Source organism: Dendropsophus ebraccatus, chromosome 3 (assembly GCF_027789765.1).
Source record: "Dendropsophus ebraccatus isolate aDenEbr1 chromosome 3, aDenEbr1.pat, whole genome shotgun sequence".
NCBI lineage: Eukaryota > Metazoa > Chordata > Amphibia > Anura > Hylidae > Dendropsophus > Dendropsophus ebraccatus.
The window spans coordinates 33,715,840-33,739,973 of NC_091456.1; the positions used below are offsets into that span (position 1 = coordinate 33,715,840).

At 43.6% G+C, this 24,134-nt stretch overlaps 1 protein-coding gene across 1 annotated transcript in view; it reads left to right on the plus strand.

Annotated features, from left to right (window-relative positions):
• TRPV4 (transient receptor potential cation channel subfamily V member 4) overlaps window positions 1-20,187 on the plus strand; it is an 81,273-nt gene extending 61,086 nt beyond the window's left edge. Inside the window, exons 14-16 of the mRNA XM_069961359.1 lie at window positions 649-776; window positions 15,834-15,955; window positions 17,697-20,187. Of these exons, the coding sequence (XP_069817460.1) occupies window positions 649-776; window positions 15,834-15,955; window positions 17,697-17,851 (405 nt within the window). The 3' untranslated portion in view covers window positions 17,852-20,187. The remainder of the gene's footprint in view (window positions 1-648; window positions 777-15,833; window positions 15,956-17,696) is intronic.
• The last annotated feature ends 3,947 nt before the right edge of the window (window positions 20,188-24,134 follow it).

Genomic DNA, 24,134 nt, shown 5'->3' on the forward strand with positions numbered 1-24,134 from the left:
TCACGACCTCAATGCCCAGGTCGTTTTAGGACATCAGCTTATGGGATCATAATGATCCCATTAGCTGATGTCCCTGTGTCTGCCCCCTCTCCTCTGTCCCCTGCCGCTGTTACAATCTTGTGACAGTGGCAGGGGAGGGGGCAGAGCCCTGCTCTCCGACCACCACTGTGTCTCCAGGCTGCCCCGCCTCCTCCAGAATGATTGACAGCTGTCTCATTGATGGCCGCACAGGATTTCAACATCTGCTGGCAGTCAATTACTCTGAAGGAGGCGGGCAGCCAGAAGACGCATCAGTGGCCAGTGAGTGTGGTGAACGTAGACAGTGTCACGGACCCAGCTCTTTGACACTGTCAACCTTTAATAATGTTAGTTTTTTGCCAACACACTGAATCACAGAGCAGCGCTAAAGGTATATTTTGTGTGGTAGGATACTGAAAACTGGCAGCACGGATATATGCTTAACTAACGCATTGGAATATCTTGTCCTAATGTTTTTTTGAGTTTCAATGGAATCTGGAAAAAATCCCTTAATACTCGAGAGTATTAAACGCTAGTCGCCATTTGTCATGTGTTTTGCATGTGTCATTGTTAGATATTCTTTGGGTAGTATAAAAAGCCACTCCACTCACATCTATTTCTTTCCATCAGTGGGCCACCACCATCCTTGACATTGAGCGGTCGTTTCCAGTCTTCATAAGGAAAGCTTTTCGTTCTGGAGAAATGGTAACAGTTGGGAAGAGTAAAGATGGTACTCCTGATCGACGATGGTGTTTTCGGTAATGTTTTCACCTTTTTATGAATCTTTACTATGAAGTATTCAGCTGTTAGTTCACTCACCAGTGATCTAAATGTTGAAGGATACCTGTTCATTTTAAAGGAAAACTCTGGGCATTTTTTAAATCCAGCAGGGGGAGAGTTTAATAACGAGTGAGAACTTACTTCTCCCTGTGCCCACAGTAAGTGGCGGGACCTGCCTCGGGACCCCCGCTGGAAGGCATTTTCACCTGAGTTGTGGTAAAGTCACAACTTGTGGGAAAATGCCTGTCCCAGCTGACAGACTAGCCCTGCCCCAGCTGACAGACTAGCCCTGCCCCAGCTGACAGACTAGCCCGGCCCCGACCAGTCCATCAGCCGGGTTGTGGTGTGTGCAGCTCCAAGATCCTAGGGCCTGGCAGTTGTCCCGAGGCCGGTCTGGCCACTCACAGCTAGCACGGGGAAAGGTTAGTTCCTATTTGCTATCCCCCCTGCCGGCTGACATTTAAAAAATTCTCCTTTAAAAACCTTTAATACGTCACAAGCTTTGATCAGTGGGGATTCTGTTACTGACACCCCACCACTGCTAAAACAGTAGCACTGTATCCATCAGTTTCAGCTGTTCTTGGAGAGTTGAACGTCCAGTGTACTGGTTCATAGAAAGTCTGAGACTTCCTATTAGTCCATAGACTGAGTGCTCCGCTCTTCAAAGAAATCTGATTAAGGCTGCGTTCACACTACGTATATTTCAGTCAGTATATGTATATTTCAGTCAAAGATCAGGTAGGTGTAGACGGCACTGTGCGGCAAATTGCTCCGGTGGGTGCACAGCCCTCAGGAGTCAGACCCAGGCTCCTCAAGAATCCAAACAATAAGGTAAGAAGGCGGCACACCGAAATAGTGAAAAAATGCGGTGTGTTTATTCACCCATAATGTGCAATACAACGTTTCAGTTTCTCGATTAAACCTTTTTCAAGCAACACATACATATGTGTTGCTTGAAAAAGGTTTCATCGAGAAACTGAAACGTTGTATTGCACATTATGGGTGAATAAATCCACCGCATTTTTTCACTATTTCGGAGTGCCGCCTTCTTACCTTATTGTTTGTATATTTCAGTCAGTATATTTCAGTCAGTATTGCAACCAAAACCAGGAGTGGATTAAAAACACAGAAAGGCTCTGTTCACACAATGTTGAAATTGAGTGGATGGCCGCCATTTAATGGCAAATATTTGCTGTTTTAGAACAACGGCTGTTATATTGAAATAATGGCAGTTATTTACTGTTATATGACGGCCATCCACTCAATTTCAACATTGTGTGAACAGATCCTTTCTGTGTTTTTAATCCACTCCTGGTTTTGGTTGCAATACTGACTGAAATATACGTAGTGTGAACGCAGCCTTAAAATGAAGGGGACACAGCACTCTGCTTCCACCGCTTCCTTCATTTTGGTGATTGCCAGGGGTCTTGGCACTCAGACCTCACTAATCAAAACCAATGACTAGAAGTTTTAAAAACTTTAGTGAATATCCATCACGATACAATCCACCAAAATTTCTTTAGTTCCATCAAAATGTTGACGTTTTAGAGAGGATTCATCTAACCTGCCGATAGTTCCCCTTTAAGTCCAGCCTGATTTAATGCCAGTATGGCACCCCCCTTTTTATAAGGCTGGTGCTGCGTGAATCAGGTGGGGAATACCCTTTTAAGTGTGGCCTATGTAATGCATGGAAATCTTGAATCTAGTGGAAACTTCTTGTACAGAGAGTGGGTATTTGGATAGGGTTTGTTTAAAAAAAAAAAAAAAAAAATCCTTTTAAGAGAAATTTTTTAAAATAGTAGAATAATCAAAGCTTCCCCCCCCCTCTTTTAGGAGAGAGATCCAAAAATGTATTTACAAATAAAATCCCAATAAACAATACTTTTAATTTTGATAAATATTTGATAACATATATGCCCTTATGGGGCACTTTTTTGTAATTTTCCAAATCCGAAAACAACATCCATTGCACTTCCAGAATAGCGTACTCACCACTAGTTTATGCAGCCATCAATCCACAAACACGGCGGCGTCTCCCTGATTATACGGCAATTTGCAAGCACAAAAGAGACTCCTGGTAAATAATTTGTTTCTCATTTGAGATCACGTTGGTCTATATGATTGAAATATGCAAAAGAAGGGTCCGTGGAGTCTCAGTTACGAGTCTCAAAACACGGGAATAGCCAGATATCCCTCCAGGGGAGGGAAGCCTATTGCCAAGGGGGTACCTCCCAGTGGGGAGATCACCAAACCACCCTGATACGTAGCCCCTTAAGTCCCACTCGGTTGCGAGTATTGGAACATAAATAGGGAAATACCAGGCTGGTCCCTTATACGTCAAAGTCTAACTCTGTGGAGAGTATTGTGACATGACAAGGGTTTACCAAGGCAGGCATCCATCCACAGACGATCGTTTCGGGGTAGTTGCCCCTCGTCAGTGTGGAGTAGGATTCTGGCTAACAGGGGCAATGAAAAATAGACCAACAAAACACAGCAATCGCTGAACTCAGGGAGACCAGCGACAAAAAAAAATCAGATGGAGTACTCACTAAAGAGTCTCCACTGATGCATTGCCCCCTATAAATTTAAATATGCAAAAGAAGGGTCCGTGGAGTCTCAGTTACGAGTCTCAAAACACGGGAATAGCCAGATATCCCTCCAGGGGAGGGAAGCCTATTGCCAAGGGGGTACCTCCCAGTGGGGAGATCACCAAACCACCCTGATACGTAGCCCCTTAAGTCCCACTCGGTTGCGAGTATTGGAACATAAATAGGGAAATACCAGGGTGGTCCCTTATCAGTGGAGACTCTTTAGTGAGTACTCCATCTGAGTTCAGCGATTGCTGTGTTTTGTTGGTCTATTTTTCATTGCCCCTGTTAGCCAGAATCCTACTCCACACTGACGAGGGGCAACTACCCCGAAACGATCGTCTGTGGATGGATGCCTGCCTTGGTAAACCCTTGTCATGTCGCAATACTCTCCACAGAGTTAGACTTTGACGTATAAGGGACCACCCTGGTATTTCCCTATTTATGTTCCAATACTCGCAACCGAGTGGGACTTAAGGGGCTACGTATCAGGGTGGTTTGGTGATCTCCCCACTGGGAGGTACCCCCTTGGCAATAGGCTTCCCTCCCCTGGAGGGATATCTGGCTATTCCCGTGTTTTGAGACTCGTAACTGAGACTCCACGGACCCTTCTTTTGCATATTTAAATTTATAGGGGGCAATGCATCAGTGGAGACTCTTTAGTGAGTACTCCATCTGATTTTTTTTTTTGTCGCTGGTCTCCCTGAGTTCAGCGATTGCTGTGTTTTGTTGGTCTATTTTTCATTGCCCCTGTTAGCCAGAATCCTACTCCACACTGACGAGGGGCAACTACCCCGAAACGATCGTCTGTGGATGGATGCCTGCCTTGGTAAACCCTTGTCATGTCGCAATACTCTCCACAGAGTTAGACTTTGACGTATAAGGGACCACCCTGGTATTTCCCGATTTATGTTCCAATACTCGCAACCGAGTGGGACTTAAGGGGCTACGTATCAGGGTGGTTTGGTGATCTCCCCACTGGGAGGTACCCCCTTGGCAATAGGCTTCCCTCCCCTGGAGGGATATCTGGCTATTCCCGTGTTTTGAGACTCGTAACTGAGACTCCACGGACCCTTCTTTTGCATATTTAAATTTATAGGGGGCAATGCATCAGTGGAGACTCTTTAGTGAGTACTCCATCTGATTTTTTTTTTTTGTCGCTGGTCTCCCTGAGTTCAGCGATTGCTGTGTTTTGTTGGTCTATTTTTTATTGCCCCTGTTAGCCAGAATCCTACTCCACACTGACGAGGGGCAACTACCCCGAAACGATCGTCTGTGGATGGATGCCTGCCTTGGTAAACCCTTGTCATGTCGCAATACTCTCCACAGAGTTAGACTTTGACGTATAAGGGACCACCCTGGTATTTCCCTATTTATGTTCCAATACTCGCAACCGAGTGGGACTTAAGGGGCTACGTATCAGGGTGGTTTGGTGATCTCCCCACTGGGAGGTACCCCCTTGGCAATAGGCTTCCCTCCCCTGGAGGGATATCTGGCTATTCCCGTGTTTTGAGACTCGTAACTGAGACTCCACGGACCCTTCTTTTGCATATTTAAATTTATAGGGGGCAATGCATCAGTGGAGACTCTTTAGTGAGTACTCCATCTGATTTTTTTTTGTCGCTGGTCTCCCTGAGTTCAGCGATTGCTGTATTTTGTTGGTCTATTTTTCATTGCCCCTGTTAGCCAGAATCCTACTCCACACTGACGAGGGGCAACTACCCCGAAACGATCGTCTGTGGATGGATGCCTGCCTTGGTAAACCCTTGTCATGTCGCAATACTCTCCACAGAGTTAGACTTTTGACGTATAAGGGACCACCCTGGTATTTCCCTATTTATGTTCCAATACTCGCAACCGAGTGGGACTTAAGGGGCTACGTATCAGGGTGGTTTGGTGATCTCCCCACTGGGAGGTACCCCCTTGGCAATAGGCTTCCCTCCCCTGGAGGGATATCTGGCTATTCCCGTGTTTTGAGACTCGTAACTGAGACTCCACGGACCCTTCTTTTGCATATTTAAATTTATAGGGGGCAATGCATCAGTGGAGACTCTTTAGTGAGTACTCAATCTGATTTTTTTTTGCCGCTGGTCTCCCTGAGTTCAGCGATTGCTGTGTTTTGTTGGTCTATATGATTGAACCCAGGAAGTCACAGGGTCTTCATTTTTCAAAGGATGAGAACGGAAAATGGGGGAATGTTGTTTTTTTTTTTTTTTTTTTCAACACAGTTTACTTGGAGTTTTATAAATCATATTTGTGAATGTTCGTTTTTTAAATGAAATGTCTATGTTGTAATGCTCCGACTAGATCAAATCCATCACCGCCTTTTGCATATGCTCTGCCTTTAACCCCTTAACGACATCGGGCGTAAACTTACGCCCTCGCGCCCTGGTACTTGGCGCATCAGGGCGTAAATTTACGCCCGATGTTTCCCCGATCGCTGCGTGTTCACACACAGCGGTCGGGGAAGATGGCCTGCTATAAATCATAGCAGGCCATCTTAGCTTCACGGCACGGGGGGTGGTTAACACCCCCCGTGCTTACGATCGCTGCTATAGGCTGATCAATTCAGATCAGCCAATAGCGGCGATCGGAACCTTTCCGGGTCATCGGCGACCCGATGACCCGGAAAAAAATGGCGGTCGGTGCTGTCCGAGGACGGCACCGACCGCCATTACTGTAAAAAGTAATGGTGATCGCCGTGCCACCGGCCCGATCGCCGTGAACGGCCGGCCGGCCGTTCACGGCGATCGGGCCGGTGGCACGGCGATCAGAGTCCCACAAAATAGTAAATACCTGCCCTGGACCCCTCAGCTAGGTAGCCGAGGGGTCCAGAGCAGGTATTTGTACATTACTCACCTGTCCCGGGCTCCTGATCGGCGTCTTCCGGGTTCGCGGCGTTCTCGTCTTCGTTCGGGTCTTCGGCTTCTTCCGTGACGTCACGTTCGGCTTCTCTCGGCTATTTTCGGCTCCAGCGTCGGCTCTTTCCGTATTTTGCGCTCTGCTGCCCCCTAGCGGCTGATATGTGTAATACACTTATCAGCAGCTACAGGGATATTCAGAATGTAGAATTTTTTTTTTTTTTTTTTTTTTTCAAAATTTTTTTTTTCTATTTTCCGCACCCTATCGCCGCTGAGTGTTGATCAGCATCGCACGAAAGTGCGCTGCTAATCAGCAACTCCTCCTTTTTGGCGTAGGGTGTTTTTTTTTCTATATCCTACTGCCACGGTCTGCTTATAAGTGCCGCACATAAGTGCGGCATTTAGCAGCAACTCCTTTGTTGGCGTAGGTTTTTTTTTTATACTTACTGTAAAAAAACACGTAAAAAACACTACATTACACCACACTACATTGAATAAAGTTTGACACTACACCACTATATACCCCATATACCAATCCCCGTATAAAGACGGCCCCCAGGGTGTTTTCGGCGTCAGAGGGATACGTTATTATTACCTCCGACACCGAAACAGCCAGTGAGGATGAATGGGGGGATCCTTCTTTCCTCCATTCATCCTCATCATCCTGTGACGTGTCTGGGGGGTAGCATAGCGTACGCTGCCCCCCAGACACGTCTTTTCCGCCAGTACCGTCCCAATAAGAGATGACGGTATGGTGTGAAATTCTAAAAACTCTGTGAGAGTACCTCAGGGTACACTTACAGATTTAGGGTACGTGCACACTGCGGAATGGCGAAGGATAACCCTTTGTGCATTCCGCAGCTGGCACCCACCGGCGGACTGATGCGGGCGCATGTCTCCACCCGTGTCATAGACTCCATTCTATGCACTGGCGGAATCCGTCGTCCATCCAAAGAATGAACACATTGGACGGAGAGCGGAATCCGCCCGTGCATAGAATGGAGTCTATGACACGTGTGGAGACGTGTGCCTGCATCAGTCCGCCGGCGGGTGCCAACTGCGGAATGCACGAAGGGTTATCTGTCGCGATTCCGCAGTGTGCACGTACCCTTAGAGTGTATGTAGGAAGGGACACCCGAATCTAGCCCCCAGATGCCCACTCCCCCCCCCCCCATCCTCGGAGTTAGTGGGGAGATCGTCCGGGAACTGATCTTCCCACTGCTGGATAAAGGTCACCACCGGTACGGGGATAACTCTTATACCAGCACCCCCTCTTCCGGTCCGTCACTGCCCTGTAGCTTGCGGCACGATCCGAACATATCAGAAGTAGTAATAGCGCCCTAATATTTAGCAGCCATGGAGCGGCCCCAGCGCTTCTGGATATGAAGGACCCCGTATCGCACCAGGGCAACATTTTCCAGGTGACGTCCCCCACACTGGAGAAAGGGAGACCCCAGAAGAAGTGGAGAGTGTGGCGTAACAGGGGGATCAGGAAGGACACCATTTCCAGTGTGACGCCTGTCCTGATCACCCCGGCCTCTGCATACTGGATCGCTCCAAGGCGCACCACACGTCATTGGGGTTCTACATTATCTAAATTCTGTCCCTTATTCCTATTTCAGGGGTCACGTTGATCCAGGGATTATTCTGATCGCCATTATGGAGTCAGGAAGGAATTTTTCCCCTGTGATGATGCTACTGTCGTCTGCCTTACGAGGGGTTTTTTTTGCCTTCCTCTGGATCAACACAGGTTGAATTTGATGGACACCTGTCATTTCCAACCTTATAAACTAATAATTGCCCTAATACCCCCAAATAAATTAGAATTGTCCCTTTTCCCCAGCTAAATAGGTATGGCCGCCATTCCCATTAGAGGATGCCATGATGCAATTACAAAGCCTCTGTGCGGCCAGGACAGTAGAAACCCCCCACAAGTGACCCCATTCTGGAAACTACACCCCATAAGGAATCTAACAAGGGGGGCAGCGGGGATATGGCCCCCTGGTGACGGCCACATTTGGGACGTGAAAATGAAAAAAATTGTATTTTTTATTTTCTCGGCACATGTTCTACGTAAGTGCCCGTCACCAGTGGGGTCCATATGCTCACTGCACCCCTTGTTAGATTCCTTATGGGGTGTAGTTTCCAGAATGGGGTCACTTGTCGGGGGTTTCTACTGTCCTGGCAGCACAGGAGCTTTGTAATTGCGACATGGCCTCCATCCTCCATTCCAGCCTCTAAATGGCGCTCTGTCCCTTTGGTGACTTGCCCTGTGCCCATATGGCACATTATGCCCACATGTGGGGTATTTTCGTACTCAGGGGACACTACCCTACACGTTTTGTGTTCATTTTCTTTTTTAACCCCTTGTGGAAATGGAAAAAAATCAAGGCTAGACCAACATTTAGTGTAATTTTTGTAAAATTTTTACTCTAAATCATTAATCTTGTCATGTTTTTTCATTTTCACAAGGGGTTAAAAGATAAAAAAAAACATTTAATGTGTAGAGCAATTTCCCCTGAGTACGGAAATACCCCACATGTGGACATAAAGCGCCATGCGGGTGCAGGGTAAGCCTCCAAAGGGAAGAAGCGCCATTTGGTTTTTGAAGGCTGGATTTGGATGGAATGGATTTCGAGGGGCCATGTTGCATTCAAAAGGCCCCTGTGTTGCCAAGACAGTTGAAACCCCCCACAAGTGACCCCATTATGGAAACTACACCCCTCAAGGAATGTAACAAGGGGTGTAGTGAGCATATGGACCCCACTGGTGACGGGCACAAATGTGGAACAATGTGGCGTGAAAATGAAATATTACATTTTTTACACTATAATGTTGGTTTAGCCTTGAATTTATCATTTTCACAAGGGGTTAAAAGAGAAAAAAACACACAATATGTGTAGAGCAATTTCCCCCGAGTCCGTAAATACCCCACATGTGGACATAAAGCGCCATGTGGGCGCAGGGCAAGCCTCCGAAGGGAAGGAGCGCCATTTGGATTTTGGAGGTTGGATTTGGCTAGAATGGATGATGAACGCCATGTCGCATTTACAGAGCCCTCGTGCTGCCAAAACACTGGAAACCCCCCACAAGTGACCCCATTCTGGAAACTACACCCCTCAAGGAATCTAACAAGGCGTGCAGTGAGGATATGGACCCCTTGATGACGGGCACATTTGTGCCATGAAAGTGAAAAAATGAAATTTTTCCCTTTCACGTCACATTGTTCCACATTTGTGCCCGTCACCAGTGGGGTCCATATGCTCACTGCACCCCTTGTTAGATTCCTTGAGGGGTGTAGTTTCCAGAATGGAATCACTTGTGGGGGGTTTCCAGTGTCTTGGCAGCACGAGGGCTCTGTAAATGCGACATGGCCCTTGAAATCCTTTTCAGTGAAATTCAGCTTCCAAAAGCCAATTGGCGCTCCTTCCCTTTGGAGGCTCGTCCTGCGCCCCCTTGGCACTCTATCGCCACATGTGGGGTATTTCTGTACTCGGGAGAAACTGCGCTACACATTTTTTGTCTTTTTTTGCCTCTTATCCCTTTAAGAAAATGAAAAATTGAAGGCTAGAACAACGTTTTAGTGTAAAAAATAAATTTTTCTTTTTTCACGCCATATTGTTCGGAAAATCTGTGAAGCACCTGTGGGGTCCAGATGCTCACCGCACCCCTTGTTACATTCCTTGAGGGGTGTAGTTTTCTAAATGGTGTCACTTTAGGGGTGTTTTTTAGGTTTTGGCACCCCAGAGCCTCTGCCAACCTGAAGTGGTACAGTCAAAAATGACCAAATATAACGGAGGCGTTGAAATTCACTAGGCACTCCCTTATATCTGAGGCTTGTGGTTGCGTCAAATAGCGCAATAGGGCCACATATGGGGTATTTCTATAAACTGCAGAAACGGGGCAATAATTATTGGGGTGCATTTCTCTGGTAATAGGTTTATAATTATGAAAAATATTGGATTACAATAAAATCTCTGCACAGAAAATTAAAATTTTCAAATTCCTTACACACTTAGCTTTTATTTCTGTGACTCCCCTAAAGGGTTAAAACACTTTCTGGATATGCTTTTGCAGAGTTTGGGGGGTGCAGTTTCTGAAATGGGGTGCTTTGTGGGGCTTTCTAACATACAGGCCCCTCAAATACACTTTAAACCTGAACAGGTCCCTAAAAATATCTGATTTTGAAATTTTACTGAAAATTTGGAAATTTGCTGCTAATGTTTTAAGCTTCCTATCGTCTAAAAAAAATGAAAGATAGTTTAATAAATGCCGCCAACATAAAGTAGACATGTTGCTAATGCTATTTAATATATAATTTATGTGGTATAACCACTTTCTGTATACGCAAAAAAGTTTCAAAGTTGGAAAAATGCATTTTTTCACATTTTTTCACATTATTTGGGTTTTTTTCATAAAGATTTGTTATGAGTATCGACTCCAATTTACCAGAAATGTAAAGTACAATATGTCACGAGAAAACAATCTCAGAATCAGCCGGATAGGTAAAAGCATCCCGAAGTTATTAATGACTAAAGTGACACTGGTCATATTCATAAAATTTGTCTCTGTCATTAAGGCCATTTCAGGCTCTGTCCTTAAGGGGTTAAAGTGGCTCTTGGCATTTGCATTGCACTTGTATAAAAAGTGGTAAGGCCAAATAGGTTCCCAAGGGCATCGCTCCTGATCATTAGAGTGGGGGTTGTGGTGGGTCCTCATTTGCATATTAATAAAGTCTCCAGCTATACCACAAGGCACAGCATGAATTAACAGATGGCATTTAAATCTTCTGGTAAATATGAGAGACAGGCAGTGACTGGCAATTATGACAGTATTTAATGGAATATCTGTTATTGATTCATAATTAGACCTCATTAGACCCTTCTCTATTTTTGTGCTAATTTCGGCTCGTAATGAAAAGGTTATCTCGGTTCATCAAAACTCTGCTTAAAATGTGCAAATCGGAGTAAAGTATTTGGTGGTAGAGGATTAACATTCATGGTATATGATACTAGTTTTATACATTTTTTATTTTTTTTTGCTAAATATTTTTGAACAATACATAAAAATATACAAAGTCAAAAAGGAATGCTTATACATTACATATAATGTAACGAAACATAACAATACAGATATTTAGGAGCAATAATTAGCAGGGTAAACTGCCCAGTATAGACTAGGTACTGTAGATCTCAGTATAGGAAAGCCTAGTACATACTGTAGATTAAATCTAAAACTAAAATCCACATAAGGCTGCATTTATGTGGCTTTACTTTTGGTTACTGCTAAGTTTATATATGTCTTGATTTCCAATGAAACATATGAACTTAACAGGCCAAAAATATTGCCATGTGACTGTTTCCTTAGGCTAGGTTCACACTGCGTTTTTGCAATCCGTTTTTTTTCATCTGTTTTTTGCAAAAAACATGCATTTGTGTGCATCCGTTTTGATCCATTTTTCCATTGACTTCCATTGTAATAAATAACGGATCCAAACGGATCAGTTTTTTTTTTTAACGGACACAAAAGTAGTGTCAGCTACGTTTGTTGTGTCCGTCAAAAAAAGGATCAGTTTTTTTTTTACAATGGAAATCAATGTAAAAAACGGATGAAAACGGATGCACACAAATGGATCCGTTTTTTTTCAGCCATTTTTTGCAAAAAAACTGATGAAAACAACGGATTGCAAAAACGCAGTGTGAACCTTGCCTTAAATATAATACCAGTATTAAAGGGGGTTTCGAGGACTTTAAAGGAGTATTCCAATATAAAAAAAAATTGTCAATAGGGCTGCTGTGTAAAAAAAAAAAAATTGTCTGCAGTTCCTGTTCCATCTCCTTTAATTTTTACTCCAGCCCCATCAACACGTAAAATATTTTGTTATTCTGGAATACCCCTTTAACACTGACATTTTTGGGGCAGGCCATAAAGATTTGAATGATTAGAGTCCTACCCCTGGCACTTGTGTGTATCACCGAAGTATAGTGCTGTATTTACTGTGTTGCTTACTTTGGCAGAGCATTGTACATATGTGTGTTGCAGCTCAGTTCCCTTTAAAACTAAATTGCAGTACCAGGTACAGCCACAATGTGCACATGGCGGCGACAATGCTAGGATCCCCACTAAAATTGTCCTCTCTATGGGGCCTCAAGGTGAATGGAGCACTGGCTACTGAGGTGGGAATACCCCTTTAAGGCAGTTCACTAGGTTTATCTACAGTGCCTTGTTAATCCGTGGATAACGTGTTGTGATATGATGATTTATGCCAAAGGCGATGTCGTATTGTACAAACTCAGCCATGCCACATCTTTTATAAATAGGATTGTTTGTATGTGTATACCTATCAAAGATCATTTGCTGTCCCATCGACTCCAATGCCAGGATAGATTTACGTCAAACATTTTAGAGAAGAAAACTGTAGGAAAAAATAGGATAAAATATCACTTGCATCATGTATTAGTAAACTTCATTCATAAACCTGTCCAGTTCTGGAGACCTCACCTAAAAAAGGATACTGATGAAGTAGAACGGGTCCAAAGACGGGATACAATTACGGTGGAGGGTGTGAGGTAGGGATGGTCCGAACCTGTTTCGGTTTGGGTTCGTACAAACCCGAACTCTCTGCAATGATTCCCGCTGTCTGCCCGCTCCGTGGAGAGGGTGGATACAGCCGGAGGACTACCTGGAAAACTGGGATACAGCCATGGCCATAGGTCCTCCTGCTGTATCCACCCACTCCACGGAGCAGGCAGACAGCGGGAATCTGAAGCCGAGCGTTCGGGTTCATACGAACCCGAACCTCGGAAGATTCGGACCATCCCTAGTGTGAGGCATAAACCATATCAGGAAAGACTCAAGTATTTGAATCTGTATAGTCTGGATGAAAGAAGACAAAGAGGGACATGATCGAAACCTTCAACTGTGTTAACCCTTTGAGGACCAGGCCCAAAATGACCCATTGGACCGCGCCAATTTTAATTTTTGCGTTTTCGTTTTCCTCCCCTACAGGGCTATCTACAGGGCCATTTGGGGGCTTGTTTTTTACAGGAGTAGTTGTATTTTGTAATGCCGTCTTTCATTCTACCATAACATGTATGATGGAACCCCAAAAATATCATTTAGGAAAATATAAATTGGTGAAATTGGAAAAAAGAATGCAATATGGTAATGTTTGGGGGGTTCCTGTGTCTACGTAATACACTATATGGTAAAAGCAACATGATACTATTATTCTATAGGTCAGTCAGAACACGACCATATGCAGGTTTAAACAGATTCTCTAATGTTATATATTTTTTTATGAAATCCTTTTTTTTTTTTTGCAATTAATTATTAATAAAATGGGCCTATTGTGACGCTTATAACAGTTTTATTTTTCGCCTACTGGGCTTTATGGGCTGTAATTTTTTTGTGCCATGATCTCTAGTTTTTATTAATACCATATTTGTGTAGCTCGGGCGTTTTGATCACTTTTTATAAATTTTTTTAGATATAATGTAACAAAATCGGTAATCCTGGCACTTTTTTCCATCCTTTCGTTTAGGCTGTTCGCCGTACGGGATGGCGATTGTTATATTTTAATCGGACAATTATGCACGTTTCAGTATATTATATGTTTGTTTATCTAATTATTTTTATATGTTTTATTTATAAAATGGGATAGGGGATGATTTTAATCTTTATTGGGGGAGGGGCTTTGGGGTATTTTTTAAAACATTTCCTTTTTTTTTTTTTTTTAAACACATTTTAAATCCCGCTGGGACTAGATTGCATACACTGTACAATGCTATGCCATAGGCATAGCATTGATCAGTGTTATAGGCGCTCTGCTCATTGAGCCTGCCTGTGGCAGACTCAATCAGCAGAGCGCCGATCAGACCGCACAGAGGAAGGTAAGAGACCTCCGGCGGTCCGTGAAAGCAATTGTGACCCCCACTGCAGGGTTCCCGATCGATTAAGTTACAGGAGCTGCTCCTGTCACTTACAGTTAAACGTCGCAATAAGGCGTTTAAGGTGTTAATGACTGCAGGGCCGCTTTAACCAGAGGGCACATGGTGCACGTGCACCGGGCCCACTAGTTAAAGGGGCCCACCCTGAGCAGGGCCGGCCTTTGCTCTGTGCGACCATTGCGGTCACACAGGGCTCCGGCCACCAGCCTGCCAGGAGGGCGCCATCGGGATGGGTAAGGTTACCCGTCCATGGCGCCCCCTGCAGGGCCCCCCCTGCGGCGCTCTGTACTGTAGCTATGAGCGCTCAAACGAGCGCTCATAGGTACAGGCAGCGGCACTGACAGGTCGGGAGCTATTGGCTCCCTCCCTGTCAGTCATCCCTGTGGCCGCAGGCAGTGCTTTGCCTGCGGTCACAAGAAGCCGCTTTCCCGCAGTGGTATCAGCGCTGAGTGACGTCACTCAGCGCCGACACTGCGAGAGGGGAGAGCGGCCTCTTGTGACCGCAGGCAAAGCACTGCCTGCGGCCAAAAGAGTGAGGTGAAGAGAAGAGGAACGCGCGGACCCAGGTGAGTATAAAGTGTTTTTTTTTTTGTTACTTGCTATATGGGAGGGGGAAGCCTAAAGGGGGGCTATATAACGGGGGGCAGCACACAGGGGGGGCCTATATACTACTGGGGTGGGATGGGGTGCACAGGGGGGTATATATAATTGGGGGGCCACACAGGAGGTATATTTAAACTGGGGGAGCGCAAAGTGATGGGGGATTATATAAAAGGGGATGCACAGGGGGGTATATATATCTGGGGGCACAGGGGGTATATATATCTGGGGGCACACAGGGGGTATATATATAACTGGGGGCACACAGGGGGTATATGTATATCTGGGGGCACACAGGGGGTATATGTATATCTGGGGGCACACAGGGGGTATATATATAACTGGGGCCACACAGGGGATATATATAACAGGGGTGCACAGGGGGATTATATAAAAGGGGGGTGCACAGGGGGGTATATATAAGTCAGGGAGCACACAGGGGGCTATATAGGGGCGCACAGGGGATATTAATACTACTGTGGGGTGCACAGGGGGACTATATACTACTTGGGGGAGCACAGGGGATATATACTACTGTGGGGTGCACAGAGGGACTTTATGCTACTTGGGGGAGCACAGGGGATATATACTACTGTGGGGTGCACAGGGGGACTTTATACTACTTGGGGGAGCACAGGGGATATATACTACTGTGGGGTGCACAGGGGGACTATATACTACTTGGGGGAGCACAAGGGGGTAAATATACTACTGGGGGATGCACAGTGGCGGGTATATATCTCTGACACCAGTTGATTTGAATTTTCTTCTATTAAAAAAATCATTTTTTTGTGAACTACCCCTTTAAATGACTAAATAAAGTTCAGGAGGGAAGTGTTTTTAGGGGGGGGGGGGGGGGGAAACCCTGAACTTAAGAACAAGGGGACACAGTCAGGGGTTAGTTGGGAGAAAGGTCAGAAGCAACGTGAGAAAATATTTCTATTACTATTACTATTAAGAGTAGTAGATACTTGGAACAAACTTCCAGCAGATTTGGTTGGTAAATCTAACTTTCTAATTTGCTATCTTTACTTTAGGGTGGATGAAGTGAATTGGTCTCACTGGAATCAGAATCTTGGCATCATCAATGAGGATCCTGGGAAATACGATACTTACCAGTATTATGGTTTTTCACAAACCGTGGGGCGTCTGCGTAGAGGTAAGCCTTCGGGAACTTATCCAGTAAATACTTTGGATTTGAACTGGAGGGAATAGAGATTTTTATAACTTGCTCTGCTGTCTCCATGCTCGTGGGGTCCTCACTTTATTAGCATACTGTGACTTTGCGATGCTTAATGGATTAGTTCTATTGCTAATAGCATGTTTTTAATTCTAAGAGTAAATGATCCATCAAACGTTCCACTGACAACAGTAAAATTCTGATTCCGATTGAGCAAACTCCTAATGCTCATACAGTGTTTAATGGATGAGCCCTTTATCATCCAAATAGAGTTCATGGCAATCGGGGTTAACATTTAAATATTGTATTACATAGAAAATATGCGTACAGTTATTGTATTCCGTGTTATTGGAGGTTTAATGTATGATATAGTTTTGTGTTGTTCAAAATTATACTTCCTGAGATAAGAAGGGGACAAATGCTTGTAGTGATCATTGCATGCGGGTGAAACCACATCTGTATGCGATAACCAATAGATGGACTATGCTGTCGATGTTGCGTCCAAGAATTGAGTGCCGGGGAGTAGAGCAGGTAAAGGCCCTATTACACTAAATGATTATAGGCCTTAGGGTACTATTACACAAAGCAATTATTGACTGTACTTGGCCAATTACAAGCCGTTCCGGACGATAATAATTTTTTGTAATACCTAATGCAGAAAGGCAACGATCAGCTGGCGTGCCCGATGTCGGCTGATCGTTAGCTTTCTGTATCAAACAAGATACCGATAGCGACAGTCTGCTAGTCGTTGCTCTGCATAACAGGAGCGGTGGCAGGAGACCGACGCCATCTTCTATGGGCTCCACGGACAATCTAAAGATTGTACCAGCAGCTCTCCCTATTTCTCCCTGCCATGTAATAGCACAGACTGCGAGCAGGGAAGGAGGTGCAAGTAAGCGCTTATATGACAGGTCGGCACTCACTTGCTCCTAAATATCAGGCCATCTAATAAGGTCCTTACTCGGCCGATTACTGACCTTTCAGGTGTATAATCGTTTAGTGTAATAGCACATGTTGAAAGACAGTGATCAGCCAAAATGCGCAATGTCAGCTGATTGTGGTCTTTCAACATGCTGATGATCACAATTCTGCATGCGCTCGAAATGCAAAGATCTCTAGCTGGAGGTTTGCTGATATTGTGTTTCTGATTTTATTCGTTTGGAAGAAAAATCATGTTTTTACGCAGTACTGGATGATCTACTTTTTTAATTTTTTAAAAATTTTTTAATAATCAAAGCAGGTAACGGCATCCAAGGCGATTTATAAAGTGCAAATTGTAAAGTGCGTTTATTCCATCATGGTATACAAAGACAAATTGTCTTTGTAGGCCATGATGGAATAAAATGTACTTTTACATTTTTCACTTTATAACCGCATTGGATGCCGTTACCTGCTTTGCACTGATTACGGAGTTCAAGCAGGGCTATAAGACTGGTAACTTTCTTTCATCCATTTTTTTTTTAATGTTTTAATTTGCCAAATGTACACCCTGCCTCAGGCCTTGCATTTTTATTTTTTTTTTATTTTTTTTGGACACTTTAATGTTGTGATCCCACAGTGCACTGTTCTCCATGGAAACCAAAAGAATTTAGAATTTAACCATAAACCTTTCGAAGTTACAAAATTCCACAGCAAGATGTTCAGGAAGTTTTGCGTATGAGCGACTATATCATAAATGGTAATGGATTCTTCTATAACCCAATGTCTTAATGCTTTGTAGATCGCTGGTCGGTGGTGGTACCTCGAGTGGTAGAACTAAACAAAGCACCACATCATCCTGATGACGTTGTTGTTCCCCTGGAACATATGGAACATTCCAATTACCAAAGACCTGGATATCCAAACAACTGGAAGAAAGATGAAACTCATATATAATAAGGTTCCTCCGCCTCAGCCTTACAACTCTTTGTGCCGATAGACACTCATAACATATTGGAAACAGAGGTCCATCTCTATCTGTGCTGCTAAATCAGTGTCTAGAACTTTGCACTTTTGCACAAATGTTTGTATTATATATATGTGACTGGACCAGCTGCTGGAGGCCGGATCTGAATTTTAAACCAAAATTTTATTTAATTTTTAATATTTTTATAAGTTTTAAAGACTTTTTTTTTCTTTTGATGTTTCAGTTTTTCAGGTGACCTATGGAAAATTGACACTGCAATTTTTTTTATCTAGGAGAGGAAATACTTCACATATCTACATATTTTACTTGTTTTTAGCTGCCTTAATGTTATACATTTCATGCTTTAAACATGTTTATATTACATTGAGTATTTTTTACGTAACTTGAAATAATTTTCCAATACTCTTTAATAGTATATTAAAAGTACTCAGGAATAGTGTTGAGAGGATCTGTCAAAATGTTCGGGTTTGCGAAAGACCTGAATTTGTTCATCCATTTACATGGAATGATAATCGTTACTTATGATCATTCTTGCGGTCGTCTTGTCGTTGCTATTGCGTTCGTCACTACTGCCAAAGACCAAACGACTTCTTATTCAATACGAACGATTTGCGAACAAGCAACGATAAAAATAGGTCCAGGACGTATTAAACAATCAATGATTTCTCTTTCGGCCATTAATTGTTAACTGCTATTCAACCGAACGATTATCTCTTTGGTTCTAACGACTTAACAATAATCTGAACGATAATCATCCCATAGAATAGGGCCCTAATAGACATATCAAAAAAAATGTCACTTGGGGTCTTGGCGCTGAGAACCTTAGCAATCGCTGGATACACTCAATCAGACTTGTGGCCGTAGTCAGGCTCCATATATTTATAGTGGAGCTCTTCTGCAATACGTTGGATCAAGCCGCAAACCAGGGAGTAAAATATGTAGCAATCGGAGGGGGTCTTAGCACACAGACCCCGACCGATCAAAACCATTTAACGTGTCAAAACTAGTGTTAGTGACGCTTTCATTATTGTTTTATTTAAGTTCTTTAACTTAAATGTTTCTCAGACTCCCGGCAAGAAATAGAAGTATCTATACTGTATCAGCATAACTGAAGAAAGTTGTTAGCATTGTAACTCAGAAAATATTTTTTTAGAACAGCGTGTCACTTGGCAAAAATGAAATTACCCGTAATGTTTTTAGTTTGAATAAAACATTTTATGTTCTTTTTTTATGTCTTAAAGTGGTTATCCCAAGATAAAAAGTTATCCCCTATCCACAAGATGGGGGGATAGGTAGCTGACTGCTGAGACCCCCACCAATCATGAGAACAGAGGTTACTTGTCAGCTAGGTGAATGCAGCAGCAGTGCAGTTGTTCTGCTTCCCCTCCATTTATAATCCATGAGCCATCTAAAGATTTTTTTAAGCCCCGAAGCGAGTGCATTGTGTAAAGGCTAAGCATGCACACTGCAGCACCATTCACTTGGGGGACAAGTAGCCTATGTTCTCATAGTGATTCCATTTCCATTGACTAGTTATTTATCACTAATGTTTGGGATAATTGCTAACTTTTAATCTTAGGATGTCTTTTAGCCTATGTTCACACAATGTATGGCTATGTTCCCACATAGTATTTTGGTCAGTCTTTTTTTCAACTCAAACCAGGAGTGGGTTGAAAAAACAAAATTTTGTGCAAATTGTAATTATAATTTTGCCCTGTCAGTGAAAAAAGACTGACTGACAGAAATACTATGTGTGAACATAGCCTTAAGGTGAACCTACATCTTATAATAAAGTCTAGCAAACCTGCATCCAATGATGGGTGCGGCTGACAGTATAAGGTGCCAGTCTCCAGAAAGGTTAGGTGTGCTGGATTTTTGGCACCTGACCATTTTCTGGCAGGAATGGCCAAACCGATGGGGGAAAATGCCTTCCAGCAGGGGTCCCGAGGCTGGCCCCGCCAATTACCACAGGCACGGAGAGAGGTAAGTTCGTACTTATAATCAAATCCCCCATGCCAGTTGCCGGATTTTAAATATGGACAGACTTCTCCTTTAAGTAAAAATAAAGTAAGCATTTAATGTAAAAAGTTTTTTGTTTTTTTTTCCACAGCAAAGTTCTTTTGTGTTGTAAAAAATTCATGCATAGTGGGAGACCCCTGGAATACAGCACTGAGTACCAGTACTGGATTTGGTGAGCTTCTTGTGTCCAGAGGCTGATTTCATTGCTGCCATTAAAAGACGAAGACTTTGTTGCTATTCCAGCTGATTCTGAAAGTGATTTTTCGCTGACCTTGCTCTTTTATGATGTTATAGCAGAAAATAAACTGTTCTTTCTGCAATAAATCACAAAATCCTATTTAAGAATTCAAGGATTTTTATGAAAAAAATGTGGTTTACGCAGTCTTGTTCGCAGTTCACAATTTTACAGGGATTGTTTCAAAAGTTACCTTTGACATGTTAAAGTGTACCTGCCACAAGAAAAAAACTCTTTACATTGGAAAGAGAAATAAAAAAAAAAGACAATGGCCAGCACACCAATACCGCTATTCACACTATGCAGGTGCACACATAATATACAGACAGAAACAGAGACGTGCAACAGCAACCTGCAAGTGCTAGGACTTACCATATATACTCCCCACATCCTATACACGATATAGATACTTGAAACTGAAAAAAAAAATGTATAAAAAAATTCGGTTTTAAGCAAACCATTTGATCAGAATGTATTCTCTAGAACCAGTTCTCTGTAAAGGAGGGGAATATATATGGTAAAGTCCTAGCGCTTACAGGTTGCCATTGCACTTTTCTGTTTATGTCAGAGAGAAATGTCAAAAGTTTTTATTGTTTGGGATCTGAGTGTTCAGACCCTAACCGATGAGAGGAATGATCGATGGAGAGGACCACGCTGCCGCGCTTTCCGTTCCACACACTGTGTGAGATTTATCAAACATGGTGTAAAGTGAAACTGGCTCAGTTGCCCCCAGCAGCCAATCAGATTCCACGTTTCATTTTCTAAAGAGTCTGTGAGGAATGAAAGGTGGAATCTGATTGGTTGCTGGGGCAACTGAGCCAGTTTCACTTTACACCATGTTTGATAAATCTCCCCCACTGTGTCTGTGTGAGGACAGGTGCCTCATTAAAGTGTCACTGTCTTATAACTTTCAAAATCTAAATTAGATGTAATATAAAGCCAGTTTGCAAAATACATATTTTTTTTATGTTCTCATGGAAAACATGGCACTTCCTGTGTTCTGACTCTTTGGGGAAAAAAATATATAAAAAAGATTCTAAACATAGGAAATTATAACGACAGTGACTCTGTAAGATGTTTCCATGCCATCAATGAAGAACTGCAAAAGTGCCATTCTCAAATGGGTATTACAGAAGGTAAGACTAGTTTCCATTGAAAAGTTTGTACATAATTACATTCATGCTTTTTAGGGATAAAAAAAAGTGCCTAGCCCATGTGACATAATGGAGGATGGGCCTTGTGGCCTCTTTATGTTTTCTTTGGATCCACTGTACTAAATAAATATTCAGTACATCTTTCCTGTTTCCATGAATACACTCTGATTAAGACTGGCGTACTGGGCCCTCTCTGTGGCACAATAATGGGAAGCGGATATTTTGGTGTCAATCATGTGTCACTAAGGTCTATCTCTTAAGGCCTACACATTGCCTAGAAGGTCTTATTTATATGTCCTGTGTCTACAGTTATGACAGCAAAGTTAATAATGTAATTAGAATGGATAGTGCACGTGTTCTGTATATCTCTGGTGGGCAGAAAGAATCTTGACTGGACACTGGATACATGCAGAGCTGGCTTCAGGTCTTAGTGGGCCATTGTGAAAAGTAACAAGTGCACCTGTATTGATCTGATGGACCCCATTATGTTATAATGGACTATGGCCGTGTGTCTGACCTTCAACCTTGAACAATACAATCCTTTTTAGATCTCGCGGAACTACCAATGGAGGCTCCAAACCAGTGACAATGGTGTGAACACTGTGTAAGTCAATGGGGTTTTTTAAACTGTTTGTGACAAGTTGGTTGGGGAGATGTATGCAGGTGCCCTCATATAGGTTTCTCCAGTTGGTAGACAGGTTTTCTGAGTAGATAGGTCTCCTTGTAGGCAGATATACCCTTTCTTGTAGGTAGTATCCCTATGAAGGTACCCCCCTTGTAGGTAGCCCCCCCCCAGTGGTAGTATCCCCCTTATAGGTAGTCCCTCTTGTAGTTTGTTCCCCAGTAAGCAACAAACATTAAAAAGACACCGCTATTCGCCTTTATTCCTCTTGCCACCAGCTCCTGTGTAGTCCACCAGTGTCTCCTCTCCCTCCCCACACAATGGTGTCATTTATGCATTAGAATGTATAGGAAGGGATTTAGCAGTTTTCTTTTTCTTTTCTGCTACCAGAACACTTTGTAAATCTTCCGTCTGGGCATTTGTACCTGTAGACATTATCACTCGCTCATATCTATTCACTACAATGATGCTCCGCACCTGCGGGATCGTGGTTGGCACAAATGACGGATGGGATTCTTGCCATTGAGGGCCTAATGATTTAATGATCATTAACATAATGCAATCAGGGTCGGCCTTAGGGTAGATGACGCAAAGCTATCAGAGTCAACAGGCCATGAGATCAGAATATAAGCAGCTCATATACTGTGTAGGGAACACAAAATGATTCGTATTGTCCACATAGATCCCTTTATGGACATGCCAAGTCTCCCCATACAGTATCAAGAACCCCAATACATGCATATTATGTTGTTGCCAAAAAATATTACCACTATACAGTGATTACATATTGCCTTCATACTTCAGCTGAATATTACCAATGATACAACTACATAATACCGCCACACCATGACCACTATCACTACAACCCTATAACAGAGTGCAGTTACATCTAGTGACTCACAGCAGGCGTCGTTCACTTTTCCTATTTTTCTCTGGCCAGCCTGTGCCATCTTAAATTCTTCTCCTCGCCATGAATCCTTTCTCCAGAATCTACCAGAGAAACCAAACCGTTTAGGCTCCTTGCTCCAGAACATAATAGTATTTAGGTCCCCTGTGCCCCTATATAGTCGTTGGCCCTTCTGTTCTCCTATATATTATCTCCTATATAGTATAGACTCCTTTGTGCAGCCCTAATAAAATATAACCATCCCCCTTATACAGCCCCCCATGTGCAGCACCACCCTTATATACCTCCCCCATGTGCAGCACCACCCTTATATACCTCCCCCATGTGCAGCATCCCCCTTTCTACACTTCCCCCATGTTAAGCACCCCACCTTATATATAACCCCCCTCATTCAGCACCCCCCTTTTATCACCCCCTCTGCCGTTCAGCGCCCTCCACATGCAGCAACCCCCATAAGTTAAACAAAAATAAAACCATACTCACCTCTCTCACAGGGCTCCCCAGCAGATCTCTCCTCCCTGAGCTCCGGTCCCTAAAGGCTTCCGGCGGCAGGTTCTTCTTCCTTCGGACAAGTTACATAGCAGATGCCCCTGCACGCAGCACGTCTACTATGAATAACATGGCCGTCCTCAGAGGTGCAGAGCGGCCTCTTGTGACCTCAGACAAAACGATGCCTGTGGTTACAAGAGGCCGCTCTGCACTTCCAGTGGCGGCAGGGTTATTCATAGCAGACATGCCGCATGCAGGCGCGTCTGCTATGTCAAGAGTGATTGGCAGCGCGATGAGCCAATGGCTTGTCCCGCTGTCAATCAGGGCGCACAATTTAATGATAAGCATGTCAGACATGCTTATAATTTACAGGGTCGGGGCAACAGCCGGCCCGGCGCCCCCCTTTTGTTTGCTGGAGTAATGCACCCTGTGCGGTTGCACAGGTCGTGCACCCCTAAGGCCGGTCCTGAAAGTAATTTACAAGAAAAATCGAGTATTTGGTTTAAGTATATAGATTTTGTATACCATGATGTGTGGCAAATAGAATGCCAGTATTTGCTAGGTTATGCAATCATTTATCAGACCCTTATAATGGGTGTAGTAGGTTCTTGAATGGAAGGTGTTAAACAGACTGTTTCATGATGAAAGTAGCTTCCAGACTCTCTGTCTCATACAATTTGCTCATTCTGATGCTGAGTCAGATTTACAGAAGCAGTTAAACTACTCGTGTGTTGATCTGACAACTCTTTTCTCATGGCTCAGATCTCACTGTGTCCTATGGACCAGCTGCCTGGGGGGAGCAAAGCTCAGACATTCAAGGACGCAG